The sequence below is a fragment of the Chlorocebus sabaeus genome, chromosome 9, assembly GCF_047675955.1.
Source record: "Chlorocebus sabaeus isolate Y175 chromosome 9, mChlSab1.0.hap1, whole genome shotgun sequence".
NCBI classification, from domain to species: domain Eukaryota; kingdom Metazoa; phylum Chordata; class Mammalia; order Primates; family Cercopithecidae; genus Chlorocebus; species Chlorocebus sabaeus.
Genome location: NC_132912.1, coordinates 102,490,749 through 102,516,467, shown reverse-complemented (window position 1 = coordinate 102,516,467; position 25,719 = coordinate 102,490,749). Strand labels below are relative to the sequence as shown.

Genomic DNA, 25,719 nt, shown 5'->3' with positions numbered 1-25,719 from the left:
TTGTGGTTAGGATATACTGGCACCAGGCTTCTTGTACAGGCTGCAGAACTGTGAGCCAAATAAAATTTATTTTCAAGTTACCAGGCCTCAGGCATTTCTTTATAGCAACATGAATGAACTAAGAAAGACAACTGGTACCAAGGAGAGGGTGGTTGCTATAAAGATACTTGAAAATGTGGAAGTGGCTTTGGAACTGGGTAATGGGCAAAAGTTGGAAGAGTTTAGAAGGTTTGATTTCATGGACTCACAGCTGTAAGGAACTTACCTTGAGTCTCAGATGAGGCTTTGGACTTTTGAATTGATGCTAGAACAAGTTCAGACTTTGGGGATGGGATGATTATATTCTGCAATGTGAGAAGGACATGAGATTGGGGGTCAGGGGCAGAATACTATGGTTTGGATATGGTTTGCTCGACCCCTACCAAGTCTCATGTTGAAATCTGATCCCTAATGTTAGAGGTAGGGGCTTAATGGGAGATATTTGGGTCAAGGCAGCATATTCTTCATGCATGTCTTGGTGCTGTCCTTGCTACTGAGTGAGTTTTCACCCTATTAGTTTCCCCAGATTGATTGCTAAAAAAAGCAATCAAGGGGCACCTCTTCCCCCTTCTCTTGCTTGTGTTGTTCATGCCATGTAATCTGTACATTCTGGCTCCCCTTTGCTTTCTGCCATGAATGGAAGCTTCCTGAGGCCCTCATCAGAAGCAGATGCTGGTGCCATGCATCTTGTACAGTATGGAGACAGAAGTGACTTTATTTTAAATGCGAATCCACCTGGCTAACCCTGAGTCAAGGAACGCCTCCAAAATGTTTAGTTGATGTATTACTCTTTATGTAGAAACACCTATTCGTTACAAATTTCCTCCAAAACAATCCTTGTTGCTGCAGAAATCGTACACTGTGATTCCTGTAGCCACCTATACATTCTTATCAGACCACCTATACTTTTTCCTAAGATATAATCCCTGGGTCTGGGGGGTTATGGGGCAGAGATCTACCTGTCTTGCAGCCACCCAAGACCATGCTTCCGTCTGTAAATTCCCTCAATAAACCACACAATACTGACAAATTGGATTTGTCTACCCTGTTTTCTCAACTCCTTCTGGCTTTGAATATATGGCCCTTTCATCAAACATGTAGCTTGCAGAACTGTGAACCAAATAAAACCTCTTTTCTTTATAAATTACCCAGCCACAGGTATTCCTTTATAGCAACACAAATGGACTAAGAGAGACACTTTGTCCCTTAAGAGTACCTTGCCAATAAGGGACTATCTTTTAAAGTTCTTTTGATATTGAACAATGCCCCTGGCCATGCAGAACCACAAGAGTTCAACCCTGAAGGCGTCAAACACAATGTCTCTAATTTAGCCTTGAGATCAAGGGGTCATAAGGACCTTTAAGGATCCTTACATATAGTCCTCTATGAAAAGGATTGTCAACACTATGGAAGAGAACCCTGATAGAACATCATGAAAATCCGAAGGTATTACATTACTGACGAAGTCACTGTTGTTAACAGAAAAACCCATGAAAGTCATCAGGCTCAAAACAAATTCCTGCTAGAGAAAACTGTCCAGATGTTGTGCATGACTTCACAAGATTTAACTTAAGTTTAGGCGGAGTCAAAAGTTGTATATAAGTTTTAGACTGTATAAGGGGGTCAATACTCCTAATGCCTTCATTGTTTGGGAATTAGCTGTACTTGCCAGTGCTATGTTGTAATCTTAACTGGTACTTCTCCAAAGACAGAAGAATATATTCCCTCTCTAGGCTTCTTCCACATTTTCCTCTCTCCAGCCACTGTCCTCATTATACCAAAAAATGTCCAAAGATTAATATACATTTAATATAATTATTTGTAAGGCAGGAAAAGATGTAAATACCATCCCATTTCAATATTTGGATTTCTTAAAACACCTGTATTATTTTTGTACTTCTGGATAATGTTCACATGATGTATTCCTTAATATGACACATTTTAAGCAAAATAAGTTCACATTAAATCCATTTTATATCACATTTTTACTGCTTTCGCTTTAACTATGACTACGCCTTTAACCATGACTTTCTCTCCTGTCAGTACCTTATCCTAATTCAGTGTTTCTTGACTATTATGTCTAAGGAGATTTTTTGGTCACCCCTTTTCCCTAAACACTCCTCTCTCCTGAAATTTTAATACCATAGATACACTGTATGTTTGTTATGGACTGTATGTACATCTGTGCTTTACACATAAAGAGGGGTTTGGATCATAATCCCCAAAGACACAATCCTGAATGCCATAATCCTAAATGTTGAAATCCTGAAAGATCAGAGTCCCTAAAATCTAGGCTGGGTGTGGTGGTTCAAGTCTGTAATCCCAGCACTTTGGGAGGCTGAGCCAGGTAGATCACGAGGCCAGGAGTTTCAGACCAACCTGGCCAATATGGCGAAACTTCATCTCTACTAAAAATATAAAAAATTAGTAGGGAGTGGTGGCGCACACCTGTAATCCCAGTTACTCAGGAGGCTGAGGTAGGAGAATCACTTGAATCCGGGAGGCAGAGGTTGCAGGGAGCCAAGATTGGGCCAGTGCACTCCAACCTGGATGACAGAGTGAGACTCTGTCTCAAAAATAAATAAATAATAAATAAAGGCAAGACTCTTCATATAAACATTCATTAGTACACAATCTGTGCATGTTATTCTAAGGCTTCCTGACCAAAGGGAAGCTCTTTATGCTTCAGTTACTCTCCTAAGATAGGAACAACAGTACTATTACCAGTGTGTTGTTTGTGTAAAATGACATTATAAATATGAAAGTGACAGATACAGGTACTGATGAACTTTACCATTTGGGACCTGGTCATAGGAAAAATATTTCATCACTAGAATCTGTCTCTCCCATCTGTGACTTCAGCAGAAAGAAACTGCTGCTTTGATAACTTTCCTAACTCCACTCTAGTTTTTACTATAGGTCTTTGAAAATTGTCAGATGGATCTTAGAATTAAGCCATTTCTTTCTGTTTACAGAAGAAGTAACCTGTTGAATGTCAGGGTTCATGTCTGTCTTTGTAAGTCTAGGAACTTTGATATCCTGCTTCCCAAGTCTGGGAATTTTCACACTGCACCATTTTACTCTGTACCCTTAACATCTTGCCCAAAGCAGCATATCCAATCAGCACATAATAAAAAGAGAAAGTGAAGAAAAAAATGAGACAACATTTTTCCTTTCATACTTGTAGGCTACCGACTGTATTTAGTGCAAGAATAAGAGACTATACTATAAGAGTGGACATTTTTATTTTACAAATGAAAAAGCAAAATACTGCTTTGAATTGACTCTTAAGTCACACTCTGAATTCATACCATGCAGTTAAATTTTTCCAGTTCATCAATTAATTCCACTGAAAACAAGACTAAGCTTCTGTGTATGGAAGAAGCATAGAAAAGCTTTAACCACGATGACAATCGCTGGTAAGACTAAGCAAAGGAAGTGACTGTATCTCTGTTTCAAATTCTTTTTCTTCTTGGGCACGTTTTCCATGGCCATGTGAAACTTAAAACAAAGATTGCAACTGTCCTGGCCAGAGAAGGTGGTTAAAGCTGTGTCACAGAGAATTGCAGATTATACTTCTACCTTCATCCTGTGATATCCATGTCTCTCAGAGAGGTCTGGCTAAACCAGGATATTCTTTGCAATAGCATTCAAAGTCCTTACTTTGGTCACATCTGTTACCTTTAGGGAATATTCCGAGCAAGAAAGTGAGGCTCCCATGGCAACAGATGAATTTCTGTGATAGAAATAATAAAGGAACAGATAATGATATGTTATTAAATGAGCCCTCCTACTGCCGCTTCATTTTATAGACTACTTCATGATACAAGGGTAAGTCAAGTATGCTAGACTACTATATTCCATAATTTTCATCAATTAATTACTTGAAATATCCAGCAGCTGAATCCACCAGACAGTATACTCGATTTTATATCAGGAATTGTTAAGTTCTAAGGCTCTTGCTTCTTTTTTTTTTTTTTTTTTTTTAATTACAGGCGCGTATCACCACGCCCAGCTAATTTTTTTGTATTTTTAGTACAGATGGGGTTTCATCATGCTGGCCAGGCTGGTCTTGTTTATATCAGGAATTGTTAAGTTCTAAAGTTCTTGCTTCTTTTTTTTTTCTTTTTTTTTTTTTTTTTTAAAATTACAGGCACGTATCACCATGCCCAGCTAATTTTTTTGTATTTTTAGTACAGATGGGGTTTCGCCATGCTGGCCAGGCTGGTCTTGAACTCCTGACCTCAAGTGATCCACCCGCCTTGGCCTCCCAAAGTGCTGAGATTACAGGCCTAAGCCACCTTGCCCAGCCATCTTACTTCTTTTACATTGTGTTTTTCCCAATTTATAAACAGAAACATTCAACTACTATTAAATTGTAAGAGTCCTCTTAAGTATTTAAAAAACCCCATATAATAGTCACAATTTCTTAATGGTAATATAATTTCAAAATAACTGAAAACAGAGAACAAATGTGAGGGAAGACTAAGCACTAAAAGTAGGAGGGAGAAAAATGACTATGACTCTTCCATCCTTATACCATAGTTATTAACTTTGCTACAGGAAATCCTAGGCGAGTGGGGCACATGTGCATATCTGACTCATTGGAAGCTTAACCGTGGAATTTGTTTACTATTAACTGGTCAAAGTTCAGCAATGCCTTCACAAGGCAAGGTTCACCTATGTTCAAAGAGCCTGTTTATTTAAGACAGGACACGAACCATTTTAGAAATGTTTTTCAACTATAAAAACAACTATAATACTTATGTAGTAGTCACAACATTCCATTGATTAATCATGCCCCCATCTAAAGTTTTTCTGTTTGGGAGAAAGTAAAAATTAATCTCATCCTTCTTATTTGAATTGTAGAATACATTTTTACCGAAACTTCATTCCTGAGTCTCTAGTAGACCGAGCAGAACAGTGGAATTCTGTAGCACCTGAACCCTCAAGGATCCTTTGTAGATTTCTGTCTGTTATACCACCTCCTGTTGGAAAGAATAAGTAACACATTAAGTAAAATAGAATTTTGCATAAAATTTAAGGAATAATGACTGCTTACTTTACTTGGAATCACCAAACTAAATTTCTCATTGATTCAAAAATTAGTCTCTCCCTACCAAGTTAGAATGAGATTAGAAAAGTGATAAAAGATATATAGGCTACAGACTCTGGGGAAGTACCATTAAGGTTATAGAACATGTATGATAGAATCTTATCTGTCCATTGGCTAATACAACAATGCTATCCCTGCTTGCCCCTCAATTAAAGCAAAATCAAATTAAAAAGAAAGGTAAGGACAGGTTTGAGGAAAAAAAAATCTACAAAAGCACAACCTCAGAGATGTGCCTGAATGAGAACCTCTAAGGTTCTGTCTCTAGCCCTGGATGTAAAGACTACATTGACTTCATTGGAAACAGGAATAATGCAAAGTATTATACAGGTTATTAGTTACGATATCAGCTTTATACTTCATATCACAGAAGAATCTGTACTTTATTAAAACTGTACCACCAAAGGTTTTATGACATTTGTTTTGATGAACAATCTTTTAAATATTTATAAAGAATCACATTCTGAATTGATACCAGTATATCTTAAATATGAAATTAGTTTATTCATCTTTATATCCTTATCTCCCTATAGGATATACTCAATATTTTAAAACTATGTACTTTGTATCTCAAGCCATTAAAGATGCTGAAATAACCTATCTTTACACACTTTTTCAGACTCATTAACTTGTCTTTTTTTCCTTAGTGGTACAGTAATATCACTGAGTCTTAAGAAACAGAGAAAAGGCTAGGTGTAGTGGCTCACACCCATAATCCCAACACTTTGGGAGCCCGAGGCAGGAGGATCACTTGAGTTCAAGAGTTTGAGACCAGCCTGGGCAACATGGTGAAATTTCGTCTCTACAAAAACATACAAAAATTAGCTGGACGTGGTGGCGGGTGCCTGTAGACCCCGCTATTCAAGAGGCTGAGGTAGGAGGATCGCTTGAACCTGGGAGGCGGAGGCTGCAGTAAGCTGAGACTGCACCACTGCACCATAGCCTGGGTGACACAGTGAGACCCTGTCTCAGAAAAAAAAGAAAGAAATAGAAAAAATACAGGCTGAGTAGATTTAGACTGAAATCCTGGCTTTATCACCGTAGCTCTTCACAGCTACGTGATCTTAGACAATTATTTAAATCCACTGACCTCAACTTTTTCGCCAATAAAAGAGGGATAATATTGCCTACCTCACAAGCTTATTGTAAGGATTAAGAGACAAATATATTATTTCCTTCTATTCCTTCTAACAAATAACAAAACATTTGGCTACTGAAACACAGGTTGCTCAGTTATCAGCAACTTGAGTACATAAGTAATACATCTTTCCAGACTCAAACTAACACAGCTCTGTGGTTAAAAAGGATCCCACAGAACTAGTTTAATATTCTTCTCTTTATAGATGAAGAAACCAGGGTCTAAATATGTTGTAGGCTTCATTATGAAAGTTCCTAGAGGGCAACTACCTCTTTATATTTCTCAATGATGAATACTTATTAGGCATTCAGAATGACTTACCTAGGAGTTTTTACTTGCTGGTACTTATTCACATGAAATTGTAATACATTTATTTATAAGTCTATCCTGTGAGCTCCTCAAGTAGGATTACTTTGTTTTCATATCTATCACACAATTAGCATATAATATATATAACTGTCATATAATTAACATTTGCTTGATAAGGTTTGTTAAAGAAATTAATCACAAATATTTTTGTATTTAACATCTTTTGACCTGAGTCTGCTTCTTGAGAAAGTGGTTTCTTGTGTAGCTTTGCATCCCAAGTAATGCCTTGCACATAGCTGATAACAATTGCATATTAAACAAAGGTACTCTTAATGTCAACAATTGTCTAAGTATTAGTTGTCAAGACTACATATATTTAGTGCTAAATGGAAAAGCATCACACTCAGAAAGTCTTTTCAACATTCCTTGATTAACCAAAAAGGACCACAATTTGACAGATAATATATACCTTCTCTTTGCTCATGTTTCAAGGACTTGTTACAGGTCAAAAGCCTTCCTAAATATTTGACAATACCCCTTATATGGCCCTTTTTTTTTTTTTTTTTTTTTTTTTTTGACACAGAGTCTCTCTCTGTTGCCCAGGCTGGAGTGCAGTGGTGCGATCATAGCTTACTGCAGCCTTGACCTCAGGGCTCAAGAAATCCTCCCACCTCAGCCTCCAGACTAGCTGGGACTTCAGGAGCACGCCACCATGCCCAACTGATTTTTTTACATTTTGGTAAAGATGGTGTCTCACTATATTGCCCAGGTTCGCAGCCTCTTTTTAAAAGTTACTCTTTACCTAGGTCAGTCTTGATATCACTAGTAGTGAGATGACGAGAGACTGAATACCTTCTGATGTGATGTCATATGATGTAATACGCAGAATCACCCATAAAGTACTCTTACAAAAAATGTTTAAGCAGTCTATTCAAGCCTTATGATTTAACTATTAGTTTATAGGATATACAAAGGCATGAGGAACAAGTTAAACAATATCAAGAGGAAATAATCTGATAAATCCAGAAAGTAGGACGTTTTACAGGGTAAATGATCCTAACTTTTTATTATATTTTGAGATGGAGTCTTGCTGTGTCACCCAGGCTGGAGTGCAGTGGTGCAATCTCAGCTCACTGCAACCTCCGCCTCCTTGGTTCAAGTGATGCTCATGCCTCAGCCTCCCAAGTAGCTGGGATTACAGGCACATGCCACCATGCCCGGCTAATTTTTGTATTTTTAGTAGAGACAGGATTTCACCATGTTGGCCAGGCTGGTCTCAAACTCTTGACCTCAGGTGATCTGACTGCCTCAGACTCCCAAGTGCTGAGATTATAGGCATGAGCCACCGGGCCCAGCCCAAACTTTGTAAAGTTTTTAAAGCAAGAAAAGTAAAAGGAAAAACATCTATATTAAAGATATTTTAAAAGATAATAGAACTGGGAATGGCAGTGTGCAACTGTAGTTCCAGCTACTTGGGTGGCTGAGGCAGGAGGATCGCTTGAGGCTAAAAGTTCAAGTGCAGCCTGGCCAATATAGCAAGACCTCATCTCTAAAAACAAACAAACAAAAGATAACCAAAAATGTAATGCTTGTTCCTTGACTGGATCCTAGTTTGAACATATCAGCTATAACAACCATTGCGGGGACAACCGGAGAAAGTTGAGTATTAAATGTTTATTGTGATAGGTGTGACAATGGAATTGTTATGGTAACATCCCACCTTTTTAAGAGATATGTAAAGATAAAATGTCATGATGCTTTCAATTTAACTTTAATAAAATACCTCAGGATAGAAGAAAGATGAGACAAATTTGGCAAACTGTTAAATCTAGGGACTGAGCATATGAGTATTCATTATGCTATTTTCTACTTTTTTTATATGTTTGAGAAACTTAATAAAAAAATTAAGATTGTCTTTACATTTGTCTCACTCTTCTACGTTGTACATCTAATTCTTTAAAAATTGCTCCAACTGTTCATTTCTAGTTAGCCATTATGAACTTAACTGATCTCATGGTTATCATCAGGATCATATGATTAAATGTGGTTACAAGAAATAATTTGGCAATCAGAGATTTTCAGGAACTGAGAGAGTATTATATTTTACCTACGGATGTTGTCTAAACCTTTGCTTAAACCCTGTTCATTAGGACATTTGTCCTAAACAAAATTTGATTAGCATCAAATTTGATGTGCCTCACCAGAGACGAACATCCAAATTCATAAAATTCTATATAATGAGAGCGCAAATATGGAGAAACCTCAATCTCTACCTACTTCCTTATTCACTCCTCTTTGAGCTAATCCCTATTAGAATATTTTCCTTCTTATCTAAACTTTTAAATTCTAGCACAGATCTCCCAGTCTTAAACATTTTAATCAAACTATATATTCTTCTCTTTAAAGATCATATACTAATATGCAATGTACTAATACTCTCTCTCACATTTTCCTGCCTCCTTTGCTCTTCCTCCACTACAGTTCAGTGTTATGCTAGTGAATTGATAGATAAATAAATACCTGGCATTACCACAATCCTGCCTTTTGCCTGAAAAAAGAAAAAAAAAAAACAAGTAAATTTTAATATCTTTCTCTTGAATGGGATAATAAGGCAGTGAGAATAGAAACATAAGTCAGAATATATTAAATTTTAAAAATTACTATTAATGTTTAATTTTTACTAGATCTTCTCTATTTCTTTGGGATCTTGGATAAGATGTCCAGCATAGTAAATTTGTCTCTAGAAAGTTATCTTTCCAAAAAGTCATTTTTCCCCCCAATAAGTGCCATTTTCTCCCTCCCCTTCACCTATTAAGATGGTATATAAGCCCCCAATTCTGAGTCATATTTCTTTGTGAACTTCTGTATGTACTTACATATATATGTACTTATATATGTGATAAAATCTCTTTTTACTCCTGCTAATCTGTCTTTAGTCAGTTTAATTTGCAGGCCCCCAAATAACAAACCCTGAGGAGAGAAGGAAAGTTTTTCCTCCCTGCCATGGTGAGTAAGAGAAAGTTCCTGCTTTCATGAAGCTTACACATTCAAGGAAGATGAGACAATGCACAGGGATATTTATACAATAAAATTCCAGGTAACAATAAGTACAACAAAGAAAAAATAAAGCAAGGTAACGAAAAAGACTGAAAGAGGGGAGTGGCTATTTCATATAATTTAAAAATTGTTAGAGAAATAAATGGAACAAGAATGTTTCATATTCTCAAATGGCCTGAATAAAGCATCCATAAAACAAAACATTGATTATCTAAAAAGCTGAAATCACTTCAGAATGGAGGTCACAGTTGCCTGTTTCTTCCAAATCAAGGCTTTCCAAAACATAGAGAAATAATATTTTTAAAGAAATGAATTCTACCACTTCTTTTTGCCTTCCCCACATGGTTATTTAGAAGTATATGCTTATCTAAGGCTATCAAAGTGGTTTAATAATACAGAGCAATCACTAAGTGTCAGATTTAATAATATACAATAATTACTAAGTGCTAAAACCTGAAGAAATCCCTTACAACTATTCTAGGAGGTAGGTGCTATTATTATCCTAACTTTGCAGAAGAGCAAGCTGAGGTTTAGGATGGCTAGGTAATGTATCCATGGTCACTATTAACAAGCATCGAAGCCAGAGTTTAAACACAGACTTGTCTAATCACAAAGCCCATGCTTTAACTAGTATGTTATACTACTAGGTAGTTACTTCAGTAAAGTTAATGTATGAGAATATTTAAGGACTCTTCCTACTAACCAATGATTAACATACAAATGACAGACATACACACACACACACACACATTTTGAAATGCAATACATTACTATGGCGATTATATCTTATTTTCTACTCCTTAGTGAGTAACCTTTTAAAACTGGAAATCCGATTCATCAACTCTTCTGTTTTAAAACACTTCAGGCCTCCCCGCTGTACCATAAAAATAAAAACTTTAATAAGGTTTTCAAGGCTCTGGATATCATTCTGTCCACATTCAATATTCTGGTCATTCCTCAGTGTTTTAAGTTATGCTTGCTTTTGTTTATAGCCCTTGCTTATACTATTTCTTTTGCATGGAACAATTCCGCCAACATTCCCTTCACCCTCACTCCCACTGCCCCCAACTTTTACACAGATAACTCCCAAACATCCTTCAAATGAGTAAAACACTGCAGTCTGGATGTCTTTTCTTTTGGGAAGCTTCCTCTAATTATTGCCAACCTTCATTTCCCCAAATTTTGGGTTAATTCCTCTCCAATGTACTCCTACAGTACTTTTTAAAAATAGAGCGCTATTAAAATTTCCTGCTCTATTAGAAGTGCCTGTTCTGCACTAAATTGTAAGGACAGTGACTACACACAGACACTTAGCTCTTGGTTACACCCACAGTACAAATGTCCTGCATCTAATATATATTTAATAAATGTTTGTCAAACCATTATATCCCAGAACAGCAAAGTCACATAGGATATTTAGGAGAAATTTCTGAAAATTATTTTCATGGCTATAGAAAAGTGAAAATAACCAGATGTCTACACAGGAACATTAATATTATTAATAGCAGTAATAATAGAACCTAACATTAAGACCTACTGTATGCCAACCACTGTACTAAGCCTCTTACACATCTCATCTTTAGCAATCTTCTGAGAAACTCTAAAATTAGTATTAAACTCATCTCAGTTTCACATAGGGGGAAAGAGAGGCTTAAAGACTAATAACCTACTCAACATCACATAGCAAGTATCAAACCTGACTCTCAAATGCTCAACTCTCTCATCCCAAAGTCTCTACTCAGTAACTTATAATGCCTCTGGACTGATGTCAGAAAAACACAGACACACTATAATTGCAAAGTCACCTTCTGAGTGCTCTACAAATGATGCTAGCTCACCAGGAAAACTCATAAACTAGAAAAATATATTTCCTCCTATATTGGCAGATGAGAAGAAGTAAGATTATAATTTTAGTTTTGGAATTTACCTCCAGATGATAATTTTACATGGGATCCCCTGAATATACATGGGCTGACAATGAAAAGATGTGGCTTAAAACTGCAATGCTGGCTGGGCGCAGTGGCTCATGCCTGTAATCTCAGCACTCTGGGAGGGCAAGGAGGGCAGATGGCTTGAGCCCAAGAGCTCGAGACCAGCCTGGGCAACAAGCAAGACCTTGTATCTAAACTAAAAAATAAAAATAAAAAATAAAAAAAACTGCAATGCCAATGGCAGAGAAAAGGTAAAATTTGCTGTGTTTATCCAAGTTAGATCAGATCTTTAGGCACTATCTATATATAATTTGATCTTGAAAGCCTTGGTTATTAAAAAGACTTATGTGAAAGAAACAAGAATTATATACATTATTGCCTGCTTGCTCTTTCCTACAGAGTAACCACAAAGTCAGTAATATATAGTCTCACAAATTGGCTAAACAGCAGAATGTCAGGAGTAACCACAACAGAGTCTTAGGGGAAAAAAACATAAAGTCCATGTACCTGCTCTATGAGTCGCTTTATTAGGGGTAGCCCTTCTAATGCTGAACTGTCACATCCACTGGTCAACACTCGTTCAAATCCCAAGGTTAAGAGGGTCTCCAGAGCTGCCATTGGATCATGAACCATGTCAAAGGCTGAAATAAATAAAACTGATGTGAATGTTGAACAGGTATCTCTTAATGCAGTGTTTCCCAAAATGTAGTATACATGCAGTGGTGTGCTGGACCTAGCTTGTACTGGCTTACAAAGTCAATTTATTAAACACTCAAGAACTCTGCAAGTCAGATTGTTAATCCACTGGCAGCCTGAAATTAGTGAAGGTAGGGCCAGGTACAATGGCTCATACTTATAATCTTGGCATTTTGAGAGGTCGAGGTGGGGAGATCACTTGAGCCCAGGAGTTTGAGACCAGCCTGGGCAACAGGGCAAGACCCCATATGAACAATACACAAATTAGCTGGGCATGGCGGTGTCCACCTACAGTCCCAGCTACTCGAAAGGCTGAGATGGGAGGATCACCTAAGCCTAAGGGGTCGAGGTTGCAGTGAGCTGATTGCACCATTGTGCCCCAGCCTGGACGACAGAGCAAGACCTTGTTACAAAAGAAAAATAAAAATTTAATTAATGATAATAAAAAAAATTAGTGAAGGTAGAGTATTTAAACCACAGAAATTTTAAAATGTTACAAATCAGCTCTTTTTTCTAAGAGCCAGTTCATCAGCACACCATAGTCTACATACCACCACTGTGCATAATCATTTTAATAATGGTACACATTTAAGTAGTGTATTTACTTAAATGCAGATAAGAAATGAAACGTTTTCCATTTATAGTCGCTATAAGTTTCTATTTAAAATAAATTTACTTTTTTTTTTTTTTAACTTCTTTTTAAGTTCAGGGGTACAAGTGCAGGTTTGTTATACAGGTAAACCCGTGTCTTGGGAGTTTGTTGTGCAGATGATTTCATGCCAAGGTATTAAGCCTAGTACTCATTAGTTATTTTTCCTGATCCTCTCCGTCCTCCCACCCCCCACCCTCCGAAAGGTCCCAGTGTGTGTTGTTCCCCTCTATGTGTCGATGTGTTCTCATCATTTAGCTCCCACTTATAAGTGAGAACATGTGGTATTTGGTTTTCTGTTCTTGTGCTGGTTTACTAAGGATAATGGTCTCCAGCTCCATCCAAGGCTCTGCAAAGGACATGATCTTGTTCTTTTTTATGGGTACATACTTAAGATTTTATTTAAAGAAAATCATTAAATAAATGTGCACAGGTAGCACTCACATATGGTAAAATTTTACATGTGATAGGCAGGTGAGTCAGATTTGGGAAACTGTTCTAAGGCGTCAGAAAAATTGGACTAGGTAGAATGAAACACTATACTCACCAGTTCTAGAAAAGGCTTTGGCTCACATTCTCATTACTGAGTTATATTTTAGACTAATCTATTAACCCCACATACTCAAGGTTCATAGCATAAGGACAGTTGTTTTCAACAGACTATACGAAGTTTCACTTCCATTCTACTTTTTTTTTTTTAAGATGGAGTCTTGCTCTGTCGCCCAGGCTGGAGTGCAGTGGCATTGTCTCAGTTCACTGCAACCTCCGACTCCCTGGTTCAAGTGATTCTCCTGCCTCAGCCTCCCGAGTAGCTGGGATTACAGGCACACACCACCACGCCCAGCTAATTTTTGTATTTTTAGTAGAGATGGGGTTTCACCATGTTGGCCGGGATGGTCTCAATCTCCTAACCTTGTGATCTGCCCGCCCCAGCCTCCCAAAGTGCTGGGATTATAGGGGTGAGCCACTGTGCCTGGCCCCATCCTACTTTCTAAGAAACTTCTCCCCTCTTCAGAGCCCTCAAAGAGTAAAGTGGTATTGGGAAACTGAAAACAGAAAACCTCCTTCTGCTTTGGTTCTCACACTGTTACATGATATTGAAGTTCTCCTGCAGTGGAGTAGGTGGTAGTGGTCCTCTGGGACAGGCCCCTTCATTTCACCCTTTAGTGTATGTAGGCAACTAAATCTACCACAGAAGATTTCCTTGTTTTGGTGGCAGCACCTTCTCACCACTATAACAATATTATGCTATCTCATTAAATACATTAGTAGAAAAATGTGGAATCCCAAAACTCTATAAACTTTGAAAATATGAAAATATTTTTGTTAAACCTTTTGGAATAAATAAAAGAACAGAAATTTGAAGTAAAAAAATTGTTTATGACTGTAGACTTCTTTTCACGTGCAATGGCAGTGCTCTCTGAAGGCAAAACAGACACTTGTTCTTCCATTTTATCAAGGTCTAGCCAAAGAGTATAGAAATTATAACTACCTGATTTTTTGGCCAGGAGTGGTGGCTCACGCCTGTAACCCCAGCACTTTGGGAGGCCAAGGCAGGTGGATCACAAGGTCAGGAGTTTAAGAGTGGCCTGGCCAAGATGGTGATACCCTGTCTCTACTAAAAATACAAAAATTAGCTGGGCATGGTGGCAGATGCCTGTAATCCCAGCAACTTGGGAGGCCGAGGCAGACTGCATGAACCCGGGAGGCAGAGGTTGCAGCGAGCCGAGATCAGGCCACTGCACACCCGCCTGGGCGACAGAGCGAGACTCCGTCTCAAAAAAAACAAAACAAAACAAAAAACTACCTGATTTTTTATAGGATTTTTTTTTTTTTTTTTTGAGACGGAGTCTCATTCTGTCACCCAGGCTGGAGTGCAGGGGCTGGATCTCGGCTCACTGCAAGCTCTGCCTCCTGGGTTTATGCCATTCTCCTGCCTCAGTCTCCTGAGTAGCTGGGACTACAGGCGCCTGCCACCTCGCCCCGCTACTTTTCTGTATTTTTTAGTAGAGATGGGGTTTCACCATGTTAGCCAGGATGGTCTCGATCTCCTGACCTTGTGATCTGCCCCTCTCGGGCTCCCAAAGTGCTGGGATTACAGGCTTGAGCCACCGCGCCCGGCCGGAACTATTTCTTTATAAGAAACCATCACATTAAAAAATCATTGTGGTGCAGACAAGCTATAATGAAAAATAATTTTGTCCACTATAGTGGACATCTGTTCATTGACTAGATAGTCAACACTAGACAGCATCTGTTCTCCTTTCTCTCTTCCTAATAAGATCCAATTCTTCTCCAGATACCCAACTTTCTCTCCCCTTAGGAAGTCTGTATCTGTGAAACCTCACCTCACTGCTAGCCCCAGGGATGGTTTTGCCTGGCTTAAGATAGACAGTACCTTTCATTTCACCAGCCACAACGATTTATTCTTTAGGGGTTGCACATGACCTAATACAATCTTAGTTAAAATGAGTCTCAGGATTCTTGCTTGGAATGCTGTGATAGGTATACACACTTGAAGGCAATACTTACTCTCTCCTTCTCTCTATTATATCCCACCACCACCACCACCACTTTTTGTTAAAAAGTTGTTTTTAACAACTTTTCATAACTAAGGCTTCAAATTTTCTAGAAATTGCACATTTCTACTTTTATAACTTTTAGTCCCAGGATCTAAAAAAACAACTAGTAACCTTGGAACACTACAGAATTGTGTTCCATAAAAAGGTTGTGGCAGTTGTTGAAATTAGAAAACTAACACTGTTCAACAGAACTTCTAAAATGAAAATTACTCACCTCGGTGGAAAGTGACTGGCAGAGGGCGGCAAATAGCTATAAAAAGAGAGTCATATAACAACATGAATGAAGATGTCATCACTGATTACTATATATAGAATTCTTCATGTTAGTTGAAACTTTTTAATACTGTCTTCGCCTAACAAAACAGTAAACTAACATAATAAAATGTCAGCCTTACAAATTCAAAAGTCATATCTTTCCACAAACCTCTGATTTTTATATAAAAAATGGTCATGCCTTAGCACCAAATGGAAATCATTTAATCTGACAACTATAAGAGCAGCATTACATCTATCACTTGCCTCTCTGAGGTCATTCGATAAATACTTTGGTCTAGTAATACAGGTAGTTTGCTTCTGTCCTCTTCACATCTTCCAACTTGGTGGTCCATCCTCACCAACTACAATAGCTTTTGAAGTTCTTGGTGCAGTGATTAAAGGAACCATGGTAAATTTCCCTTAAATTTCTATTCTATGGGAACAGTAGCAGAACCTAATCTATAGCAATTGAGGAGAGTTAAGAAGGCTTTGCCACACATACATCCCACCCCAAACATCTAAGGAACTACTATTTGAAATACTTAGGTTAGTATAAGTGCCTGCAGCTATGACTGCAAAGTTGGTTTTGTGGATGTTTTTTTATATTGTGAGCAAAAATACAATTATCATTAGAGGCTTTTAGGTCTTAGATACAAATTCTTACCCATAAGGGACATACACAGCTCTTCGTCAATGTGTCCATCTTCAGTCAATGCCCCAAATACCAAGCCATCAGCACCATAAAGCTTGGCAAGACGAATGTCAGCCTTCATCACCTCAATTTCACGATCTGAATACAAAAAATCACCTCCACGTGGCCGAATCATCACAAAAACTGGGATCTGAACACTCTGCTTCACTACTTGAAGGACACCTACAAGAAAAGAAAGCAGACTAAAATTTACATGTGAGCTAAAAGCTCAAGGAAGCCAATGATATATTATTGGTCATTTACATCTGCTCTTGTATATTACATCCAAAAGAAAAAGGTGGAGTTTAAGGAAACCAGAGAAAGACGGCTCTAAAAGGAAGGAGGACACTGAGAACAAAAATGTATATGTGGTAGAAGTTAAGTAATAGCAACGGGTTAAGCAGAACAATTTAGAAAACAGAAGATGCTACAATTTAAAAACACTTATCAGTTGACTCAACAAAAATCCTTATGACTCAGAACCCTTTTATTGGTATGTGACATTTGAAAGTGTAATAACTACCAGGCTCAATGTTCTGCCAGTACGTAATTCCCCAAGATCCAATTTCTTCTTTCTAATTCATTACAGCTCTATTTAAAACCTACTAGGGAGATGGTTAAATAGCTTTAAAGTTCATATTCCTTTAATGGGCAAAGACATTTAGAAAACTTTTTTTTTTTTTTTTTAAAACAAGATATGTGAAAGGGAGCAAAGTTCTACTTATTTGTGATTTTATGCAGAGATCTATGCATAAAAGTACCCAAATATGCCATAATATGTGGCTAGCTCATAAACCATCAATAGTATAAGGCTGTGACAGGCTCCATGAGTTGTTTACCCAGTATGAATTTCCTTCTTTCTTCTTGCTAAAAGAACCCAAATTTTGCATAGGATAGCAGTTGTCCAATACCAAGCAAGGAATCATAATTGGTGTTACAAAAACAGACTGTACTCAAATTTACAGACATGCTCTAGGGATTTTAGAATGGCCAGGAATGCCCTCTTTTAGTGTGAAGATTCCAAAGGGCTGTTGCATATACAAATCTTTTACATTAAATAATGCTATTATCAACCTCAGAGTAGCATAACTTAGGAGACCACAATTCATATAGGGACTTCTGCTTTTGGCCAAGACAGGGTAACAGTGACTGGATTTACCCTCCCACCTATAATAATAATAATAAAGAAAAAACTAGATAAAATATATGAAACAATGGTTTGCAAGACAATGGACATTAAGCAGTGAAGGGCAATGATCCTTGAAAACGGTAAATAATGAAGTTAGTAAGTCAATTCTGATTAACCCAGTTTACTGCCTTGAGAGTTTCTAGGACAAAGCACAGGGATGGGGGACCCACACAGAGCCAAAACAATTCCCTGAGTTAAGGAGACAAAGCTGAGAGTTCAGGAAGACTGAAGTAGCTAGAGTTTATAGGAGAAAGTACCAGGAGGACAGAAAGATAACACTGGAGTAGCAAAGACTACCACAGTGATTTAAAAAAAGGACTTTTTAAAAAAAAGATAGGCTTGGCATGGTGGCTAATGCCTGTAATCCCAGTGCTTTGGGAGGCTGAGACAGGAGGATTGCCTGAGGCAACGAGTTGAAGACCAGTCTGGGTAAAATGGTGAGACTCCATCTCTACCAAACAAACAAACAAACAAATTTAGCTGGACATGGTGGCACATGCCTGTAATACTAGCTACTTGAGAGGCTGAGGCAGGATGATTGCTTGAGCCCAGGAGTTTGAAGCTGTAGGGAGTTATGGTCACCCCACTTCAGTCAAGCCTGGAGAACAGGTGAGACCCTGTCAAAAGAAAGAAAAAAACAAAAGGAAGGAAAGAAAGAAAAGAGAAAGAGAGAAGGAAAGAAAACAGAAAGAGAGAAGGAAAGAAAAGAAAGGAAGGAATGAAAGAAGAAAGGAAGGAAGACAGATAGATAACTCTGGAGGTCTGCAGAGAACCTCCTTTAATATTCAGCTGAGTATTGACTGGTGCATGCATGCAAAGAAACTACTCAAGGCCTGGGACAGAACCAATAAAAAGGATTAGAAATGATGTGCCTGTCATTCATATCAAGCTGTGAATAATGCCTATTCCACCAGCCAGAGGAAAATTTCAAAATTCATAGGCACTGGGTAGAATTCACAGAAGAATCCTGACTTGGTAGTAAGGAATAATTAGCTCTGTATTAACACTGCTCCAGACTCGCCCAGCAAATCTTAAAAGCAAGACCCAAAAGGACCAAACTGTTTTGGAACATTTGTATGAATTCAAAAATGTCTAGTAACCAATAAAGTAAAATTCACAATGTCTTGCATCCAATAAAAAATTACCAGGCAGGAAAATAAGATATATTATTAGATGATAAATCAAATGAAACAAACCCAGAACTGATACAGATGTTAGAACTGGCAGACAAGGTCATCATAACAGCTATTGTAACTTTATTCCACATGTTCAAAAAAGTTAAGAGACATCAGAGACATAAAAAGACTCAAATTTCTAGAGATGAAAACTACAATGTATGAGATGAAAACATACTAGGCAAGCCTAATAGCAGATCAGATAGTGCAGAAGAAAAGGTCAGTAAGCTCAAGGACAAAACAATAGGAACCATGCAAAATGAGACACAGAAAGACTTTTTAAAATAGAGAAGTTCATCAGTGACTTTTGGGACAATTTCAAGTAGTCTAATGCAAGTATAGCTGAAGTCTATGAAGGAAGCAGTGGAGAACAAGCTGAAAGCTGCAAGCTGAAAATTTTGCAAATGTAATGAAAAGTACAAATGCACAGGTTGAAGAAACACGAAAAAACTATACTCAAGTACATCATAAGAAAATTGTTCAAAACCAGTAATAAAGAAAAAATCTGAAAAGTAGGTATAAAAAAAGACATACTACATAGAGAAAAATAAAGATATGGATGATAGATTTTTTTGTCAGAAACAATACAAGCAAGACAACAATGGAAAAACATCTTCAAAGAAAAAAACTGTCAATCTAGAATTCTATACCCAGCAAAAATACCTTTCAAAAATAAAGGAAAAAGCTATTTTAGACATATAAAAGTTGAAAGAATGCATCACTAGCATACTTTTTAACAAAAAAAGTTAAAGAAAGTACTTCAGGTAGAAAGAAAAAGAAACCAGATAGAAATACGGGATCTACATAAAGGAATGAAGAATACCAGAAATGGTAATTTCATATGGGTAAATATATGATTGTTTTCTTATTATTTACATCTCTTATTTAATAAAAGATAACTAACTCTTCAAACAAAACTAACAACATAGCATGGAGTTTTTGATATGTGTATGAGTAAAATGTATGACAACAATAGTACAAAGACCAGGAGGGGATTTCAATATACTGAGGATGCCAGCATGTAAAGATTTTATAAAAGCCTAATCCTTGATGTTACTGCAGAGCAGCTGAATCAGTATTAACAATTACTGACCTACTTCTCAACTTTCTGATGTGAGAAAGAAATATGTGTGATCAAATCTTTGATTTTGTTTTTTACCACCATAAACATTTCTGATACAACATCCATAGCATAGTTTACATGACATTAGTAGAGGACCCAACGAAACTAATTACCAGTTGCTTCCAGGTTCCATGAACTCCAACCAGAAAATCTGGGAAAAAGGGACACTTACCCATGCTGGGTGTAGTTCCCCCCTCTGATAAACCAGAACATAATTCAATCCGATCAGCACCTGTAATATAAACACATTGCTCAGTACATTTTAAAAAAATAAGCTCTTACTAAACAGCAAGCTGTTAATATGCATTTTTTTCCAAATACAGAACAGTCTTAGAAATAATCTCAGAGAAATCAGATTATAAAACTAGAGTAAAACTCTGTTTTTAACTCAGTTATACTCTGCAGCCACATTGTGTTACTCATACTCAAACTGAAGAGTTAACTACAGTTAAGCTAGTTCTCTTAAAATTTTGTATTATAGGGTTGCCTCTCTACGTACAGGAAACTAACATAAAATAAGGATGTTTCTTAAAACTGACTACAGAGGAATACTGCGTCTTTGTTGATAAGAAAATAACATAATCTTTCCCAAAAGTGTCTTTATTATTGTACGCTTTAAAAAACACAAAGCTACTTTTGAGTAGCCAAAACCAAGACAATTTCAAGAATAAGAAAATGCTGAAACCAAAAGAATTATTAGGCTACTAAGGTCACATCAAAAGATCTCAGGAACCAGCTTGAAGAAGCTCTCACTAGCCACAGATAGAACATTTTGTTCATCAATAAGCAGAATAACTACAATGGATTAAAATACATAAAACATATTTAAATCTAGATGCATAATGACAAAACAATTCAAGGGAAGATAGAGAACAAATTCATTATTCTAAGAATTATTATAATAAATAAGGGAAAAGAAGCAAGCATTTATTCTGCCTTTCTTATACAAACTATACTTCAGCATAACCAAACAGATGATGAAGGGAAAGTTCTTTACAGAAGTATTCTAGTTCATAAGTGAAAAATAATGTCACCATTTTGCAACCACTACTAAAATATGGGTTGCTAAATTTATTAGTGAAAAGCTGACAGAAAACCTTAAGGATAGATTAGGCTGGCAATACCTGAACTCCCTTTAATATCACAAAAACAGAAAAAACCAACACGTTATGTCCTCCTGATGTGATGCAACTATTTTTTTATAGTCTTACCTTCCTCTCTCAACCTCAGATTACTTTGAAGCAAATCCCAGACATCATGTTATTTCATTTTAAATATTTCAGTGTGTGTCTCTAAAAAATAAGGACTCTTAAAAAGGTAGCCAACTGTCATTCATTCTCTAATTTCTCTTACCTCCTCTTTCTGCATTCACAGCTGACTCCACTGAATCAACACAAACTTCCATGAGAAATCCATTTGCTGCTCCTAAAATAGATGGAGAACGGTAAGAGTTCATAAATGCTCTATCCATCCAGACCAATTGACCACAAAGGGTTTACATTTTGCTGCCAAAATGCAAATGTCCAATAATAGGCAAATAGGTTAAGTACACTAGGGCCCATGAATGCAATAAAATATCACATTAATTATTGAATTGATGCCTGTAGACTGAAATAGGCTCACTGACAGATGTATAAAAAATTATACTGAGGAAAATGTATATTGAATACCAAATTAATCTTCCTAAAACATAGACCTCATCATCACATTCCAGCTAAGATTCTTACAATGTTTCTCAATGTCTGCAAAATATATTTAAACTTCTTTATAAGGAATATAGGTTTAAAAGCAGGACAGACTTCAAATCCACGTCCCACCAACTATTTATCGTGAGATCCTAGATAAGTTACTTAAGTTTCCTATAAAACAACCTACCTCAGAGTAGTGAGGATTAAATGAGATAATTCATGTAAAGTATGCAGTCTCAAGAATCAAAAAGTAGGCCGAGCACGGTGGCTCACGCCTGTAATTCCAGCACTTTGGGAGGCCTAGGACGGTGGATCACGAGGTCAGAAGATCAAGACCATCCTGGCTAACATGGTGAAACCCCGTCTCTACTGAAAATACAAAAAATTAGCCAGGCACGGTGGCGGGTGCCTGTAGTCCCAGATACTCCAGAGGCTGAGGCAGGAGAATGGCGTGAACCCAGGAGGTGGAGCTTGCAGTGAGCCGAGATCGCACCACTGCATTTCAACCTGGGCGACAGAGCGAGACTCCGTCTCAAAAAAAAAGAATAAAAAAGTATTACTTATCTGGCTGGGTGTGGAGGCTCATGCCTGTAATCCCAGCATTTTGGGAGGCCAAGGCGGGTGGACCACATGAGGTCAGGAATTGGAGACCAGCCTGGCCAACATGGTAAAACCCCATCTCTACTAAAAATAGAAAAATTAGCCAGGCATCGTGGCATCCGCCTGTAATCCCGGCTACTTGGGAGGCTGAAGCATGAGAATCGCTTGAATCCGGGAGGTGGAGGTTGCAGTGAGCCAAGATTGTGCCACTGCACTCCAGCCTGGGTGACAGAGCGATACTGTCTCATTCCTTCTTATGCTTTCAGACCTCTCCAGTCCCTACCGCTGGCTCCTCAATGCCTTCTCCGCAACCCAGAGTTCCTTCTGGCTCCATCTTTGAATAAAATTTTGCAAGGAACATTTCCATGATTTTTTTCTCTCTCCCGAAGTAGAAAATTTTATGTCTCTCTTTTGAACTCATTTAACACTTCATGAGTTATGAAACCCCAATTGTTCCTTCTTAAAATATGAATTACTTTCTACCTTTTATTATTTATGCAGATAAATATCTGAACACTTTTACTCGACTTAGAGTTCCTAAGTTGTTGTTGTTGTTGTTGTTTTTTATACAGTCTTGCTCTGTCGCCCAAGCTAGAGTGCAGTGGCATGATCTCAGCTCACTGCAACTTCCACCTCCTGGGCTCAAGCAATTCTTGTGCCTCAGCCTCCTCAGTAGCTACGACTACAGGTAAGTGCCACAATACTTGGTTAATTTTGTATTTTTTGTAGAGACAGGGTTTCGCCATGTTGCCCATGCTGGTTTCAACCTCCTACACTCAAGCGATCTGCCAGCCTTGGCCTCCCAAAGTGCTGGGATTACAGGCATGAGCCACCACGTCTGGCCTAAGTAAGGTCTTCATGTGAGAAATCTTTATCATCACCCACACCAAGCACAGTATCTACCATGGTACACAATAATCAAATATTTACTAAAAGCTGAATAATTACAACAAAATTAATGTACTTATATTACAAAGTGTGATGTAAACAGAGTTTTTTTTTCCAGGAGCACATAATTTAAAAAAATGAACAAAACAATGCACACTTCACGCAATGACATTTAATAAATGTTCTTCACATACTGGTAATGGCCACTTCTGGTGGGGCGTGATTTGAAATTATTTTTATTTTCTTTTTACTTTTCTTTATTGCTTTATTTTTTCTACCCAATATTGCTTTTATAATTTAAAAAAGCAATTTTTACTTTGAAAAAGAAATAAAACAAAAACCTATCATCTGCTAACATCAGACTGCAACTGCCTTATGCCTTACTTAAGTCCCTGCCGGACACGGGGGCTCACGACCATAATCCCAGTACTTTGGGAGGCCCAGGCAGGCGGATCACCTGAGGTCAGGATTTTGAGACCAGCCTGGACAACATGGCAAAACCCCATCTCTACTAAAAGTACACAAATTAGCTGGGCGTGGTGACAGGCGCCTGTAATCCCAGCTACTCAGGAGACTGAGGCAGGAGAACTGCTTGAACCTGGGAGGCGGAGGTTGCAGTGAGCCGAGATCAGGCCACTGCACACCAGCCTGGGCGACAAGAGCGACTCCGTCTCAAAAAACAAAACAAAACAAAAACAAAAAAGATGATCGGTCTCAAACTCAAAAAGGGTTAAGTGTCAACCTATGCTCTTAACCAACAGCTCTGCATTAACTCCATGAGTTTCCTGATAGCTCCCAGACCAGCTGTCAGATCAGTGGCACTGGCCGATGCTGATGCTGACGGGCGACTATTTGCCTTACCTAAGAAAGGACCCTAGGCAGGAGAAGATGAAGAGATATTTTAAAAAGGCTATGACAGAAGGCAGAGCAAGGCAGTTCTTCCAAGCAACAAAGTTACAGAGATCAAAGGAGCAGCAGCAGCAGCTCTCAAAGTGTAGTACTTCAGGTAGCTTTGGGGGCCTCTGAGACTTTTCAGCGTCTATAGGGTGACAACCATTTTCATAATAATACTAAGACTTTATTCGCCTTTTTCACTTTAATTCTCTCACAAGTGAGAGGCATTTTCTTTTTTGAGACAGAGTCTTACTCTGTCACCCAAGATGGAGTGCATTGGCGCAATCTCGGCTCACTGCAAGAGGCTCCTTGATATGTTAGACTGAATGAAGCAGCGGGTATGAGAATCCAGCTGTCTTCCATTAAGACATATTGAAGAAACTTGCAAAAATATAAAATATTCCCACTCTTTTTTGATGTTTTTGTTTAGGAACATTTCTTTTTCATAAAATATGTCAACGTGTAATGGGCTTACTATGGTTATTTTCTAATCTATCAATCGATCAATATTTTAAATTTTTGTTTTTTTTTTAATTTTTATTTTTTGAGACGGAGTCTCGCTGTGTCGCCAAGGCTGGAGTGCAATGGCGTGATCTCGCCTCACTGCAACCTCCGCCTCCTGGGTTCAAGTGATTCTCCTGCCTCAGCCTCCTGAGTAGCTGGGATTACAGGCGCCTGCCACCACGTCCGGCTAATTTTTGTATTTTTAGTAGAGATGGGGTATCGCCATGTTGGCCAGGTTGGTCTCGAACTCCTGACCTCAGGTGATCTGTCCGCCTTGGCCTCCCAAAGAAAAATTTGTTTTAATTTCTAATACAGTCAAAATCGATAGATGTAATCCACATAAAGATCTTTGAGGATCTCGATAACGTTTAGGAAGGTAAAGGAGTCCTGAGGTCATCGTTTGGAGGAACCAAGAGTTCACGGAGGAAGAGGAAGAGGGACTTGCCAAATTCTCTGACACCTGCCATGCCATCCTACCCTGGCACTCAGGAAGAACTCGGGACTTGGAGCAGCCACAAGCTCGGCCACTTCGTAGCTGCGTGGCTTTAGGGACCATGCCCCGTCCCCGCCGTGGCAGCTACAGGTAACTGCAGGTTAGGAACTGGGCTCCGCGCTCGACAATTAACCCAGCGGAGTACTGGCTGCTGGTGCGGGGGGTACTGGCATCCTCGTGTGGCGACGGATAAAACGTGAAGCTGAAGTTAACCAACTTGTACAGGGTCGCCCGGCCGTTATGTGGGGACCCCCGGACTCGAACTTTGGCTCCACAGCCGAGCCAATCTCGCTACCTGCCCTTCGTCACGCCCTCCGTTTCCACACCTTTAACGCTTCAAAAATAGAAGGTGCCGCCCAAGGGGCTGGAAGGAGCTGAGGAAACGACTCCAGAAGAAATCACCACTGACCACGACTCCCGCCGGCCCGCCCCGGGAAGCCGAGTCGGCCGACCGTCCCCTCCCCCGCCACCTTCCGCACCGGCCTTCCCGGACGGTATCCGCGCCCGTTTCCGCTCAGAGGAAGCCCCCTGCCTCTTCATGCTCCACACGTTCTTCCTCGTGCGCCTGCAGTTTCCACTGGGAGTTTGGGCTCCTGCGCGCACGAGCAAAGAAGCTAGTCAACAGCTGCGCGCGCCCCTGCGCGCATCCCCGACGCCTACGACCCAGCAGCCCCCGCGAAAGCGAAGTCGCAACGCAGGCGCACT

At 38.7% G+C, this 25,719-nt stretch overlaps 2 protein-coding genes across 3 annotated transcripts in view; both read right to left on the bottom strand.

Moving 5' to 3' along the window:
- The window catches only part of ABCC2 (ATP binding cassette subfamily C member 2), an 87,458-nt gene extending 84,314 nt beyond the window's left edge, over window positions 1–3,144 (bottom strand). Inside the window, exons 1-2 of the mRNA XM_073019248.1 lie at window positions 2,488–3,144; window positions 266–344 (exon numbers count right to left, since the gene is read on the bottom strand). The gene's annotated coding sequence lies outside the window, so the exon portion shown is untranslated. The remainder of the gene's footprint in view (window positions 1–265; window positions 345–2,487) is intronic.
- A 123-nt stretch (window positions 3,145–3,267) lies between these two features.
- On the bottom strand, window positions 3,268–25,695 carry CUTC (cutC copper transporter). Of its 2 annotated transcripts, XM_007963815.3 has the most exons (9): window positions 25,494–25,695; window positions 21,301–21,372; window positions 20,120–20,179; window positions 16,434–16,643; window positions 15,729–15,764; window positions 12,095–12,228; window positions 9,120–9,147; window positions 4,922–5,027; window positions 3,268–3,775 (listed from the first exon to the last, which is right to left on the bottom strand). In XM_007963815.3, the coding sequence occupies exons 1-9, from the start codon at window positions 25,552–25,554 to the stop codon at window positions 3,661–3,663; spliced, it is 822 nt and encodes a 273-aa protein (XP_007962006.3). In that variant the 5' UTR covers window positions 25,555–25,695; the 3' UTR covers window positions 3,268–3,660. The 2 variants fall into 2 exon arrangements, with proteins under 2 accessions (XP_007962006.3, XP_007962007.3); XM_007963816.3 differs by lacking the exons at window positions 9,120–9,147; window positions 12,095–12,228.
- Window positions 25,696–25,719: the final 24 nt, after the last annotated feature.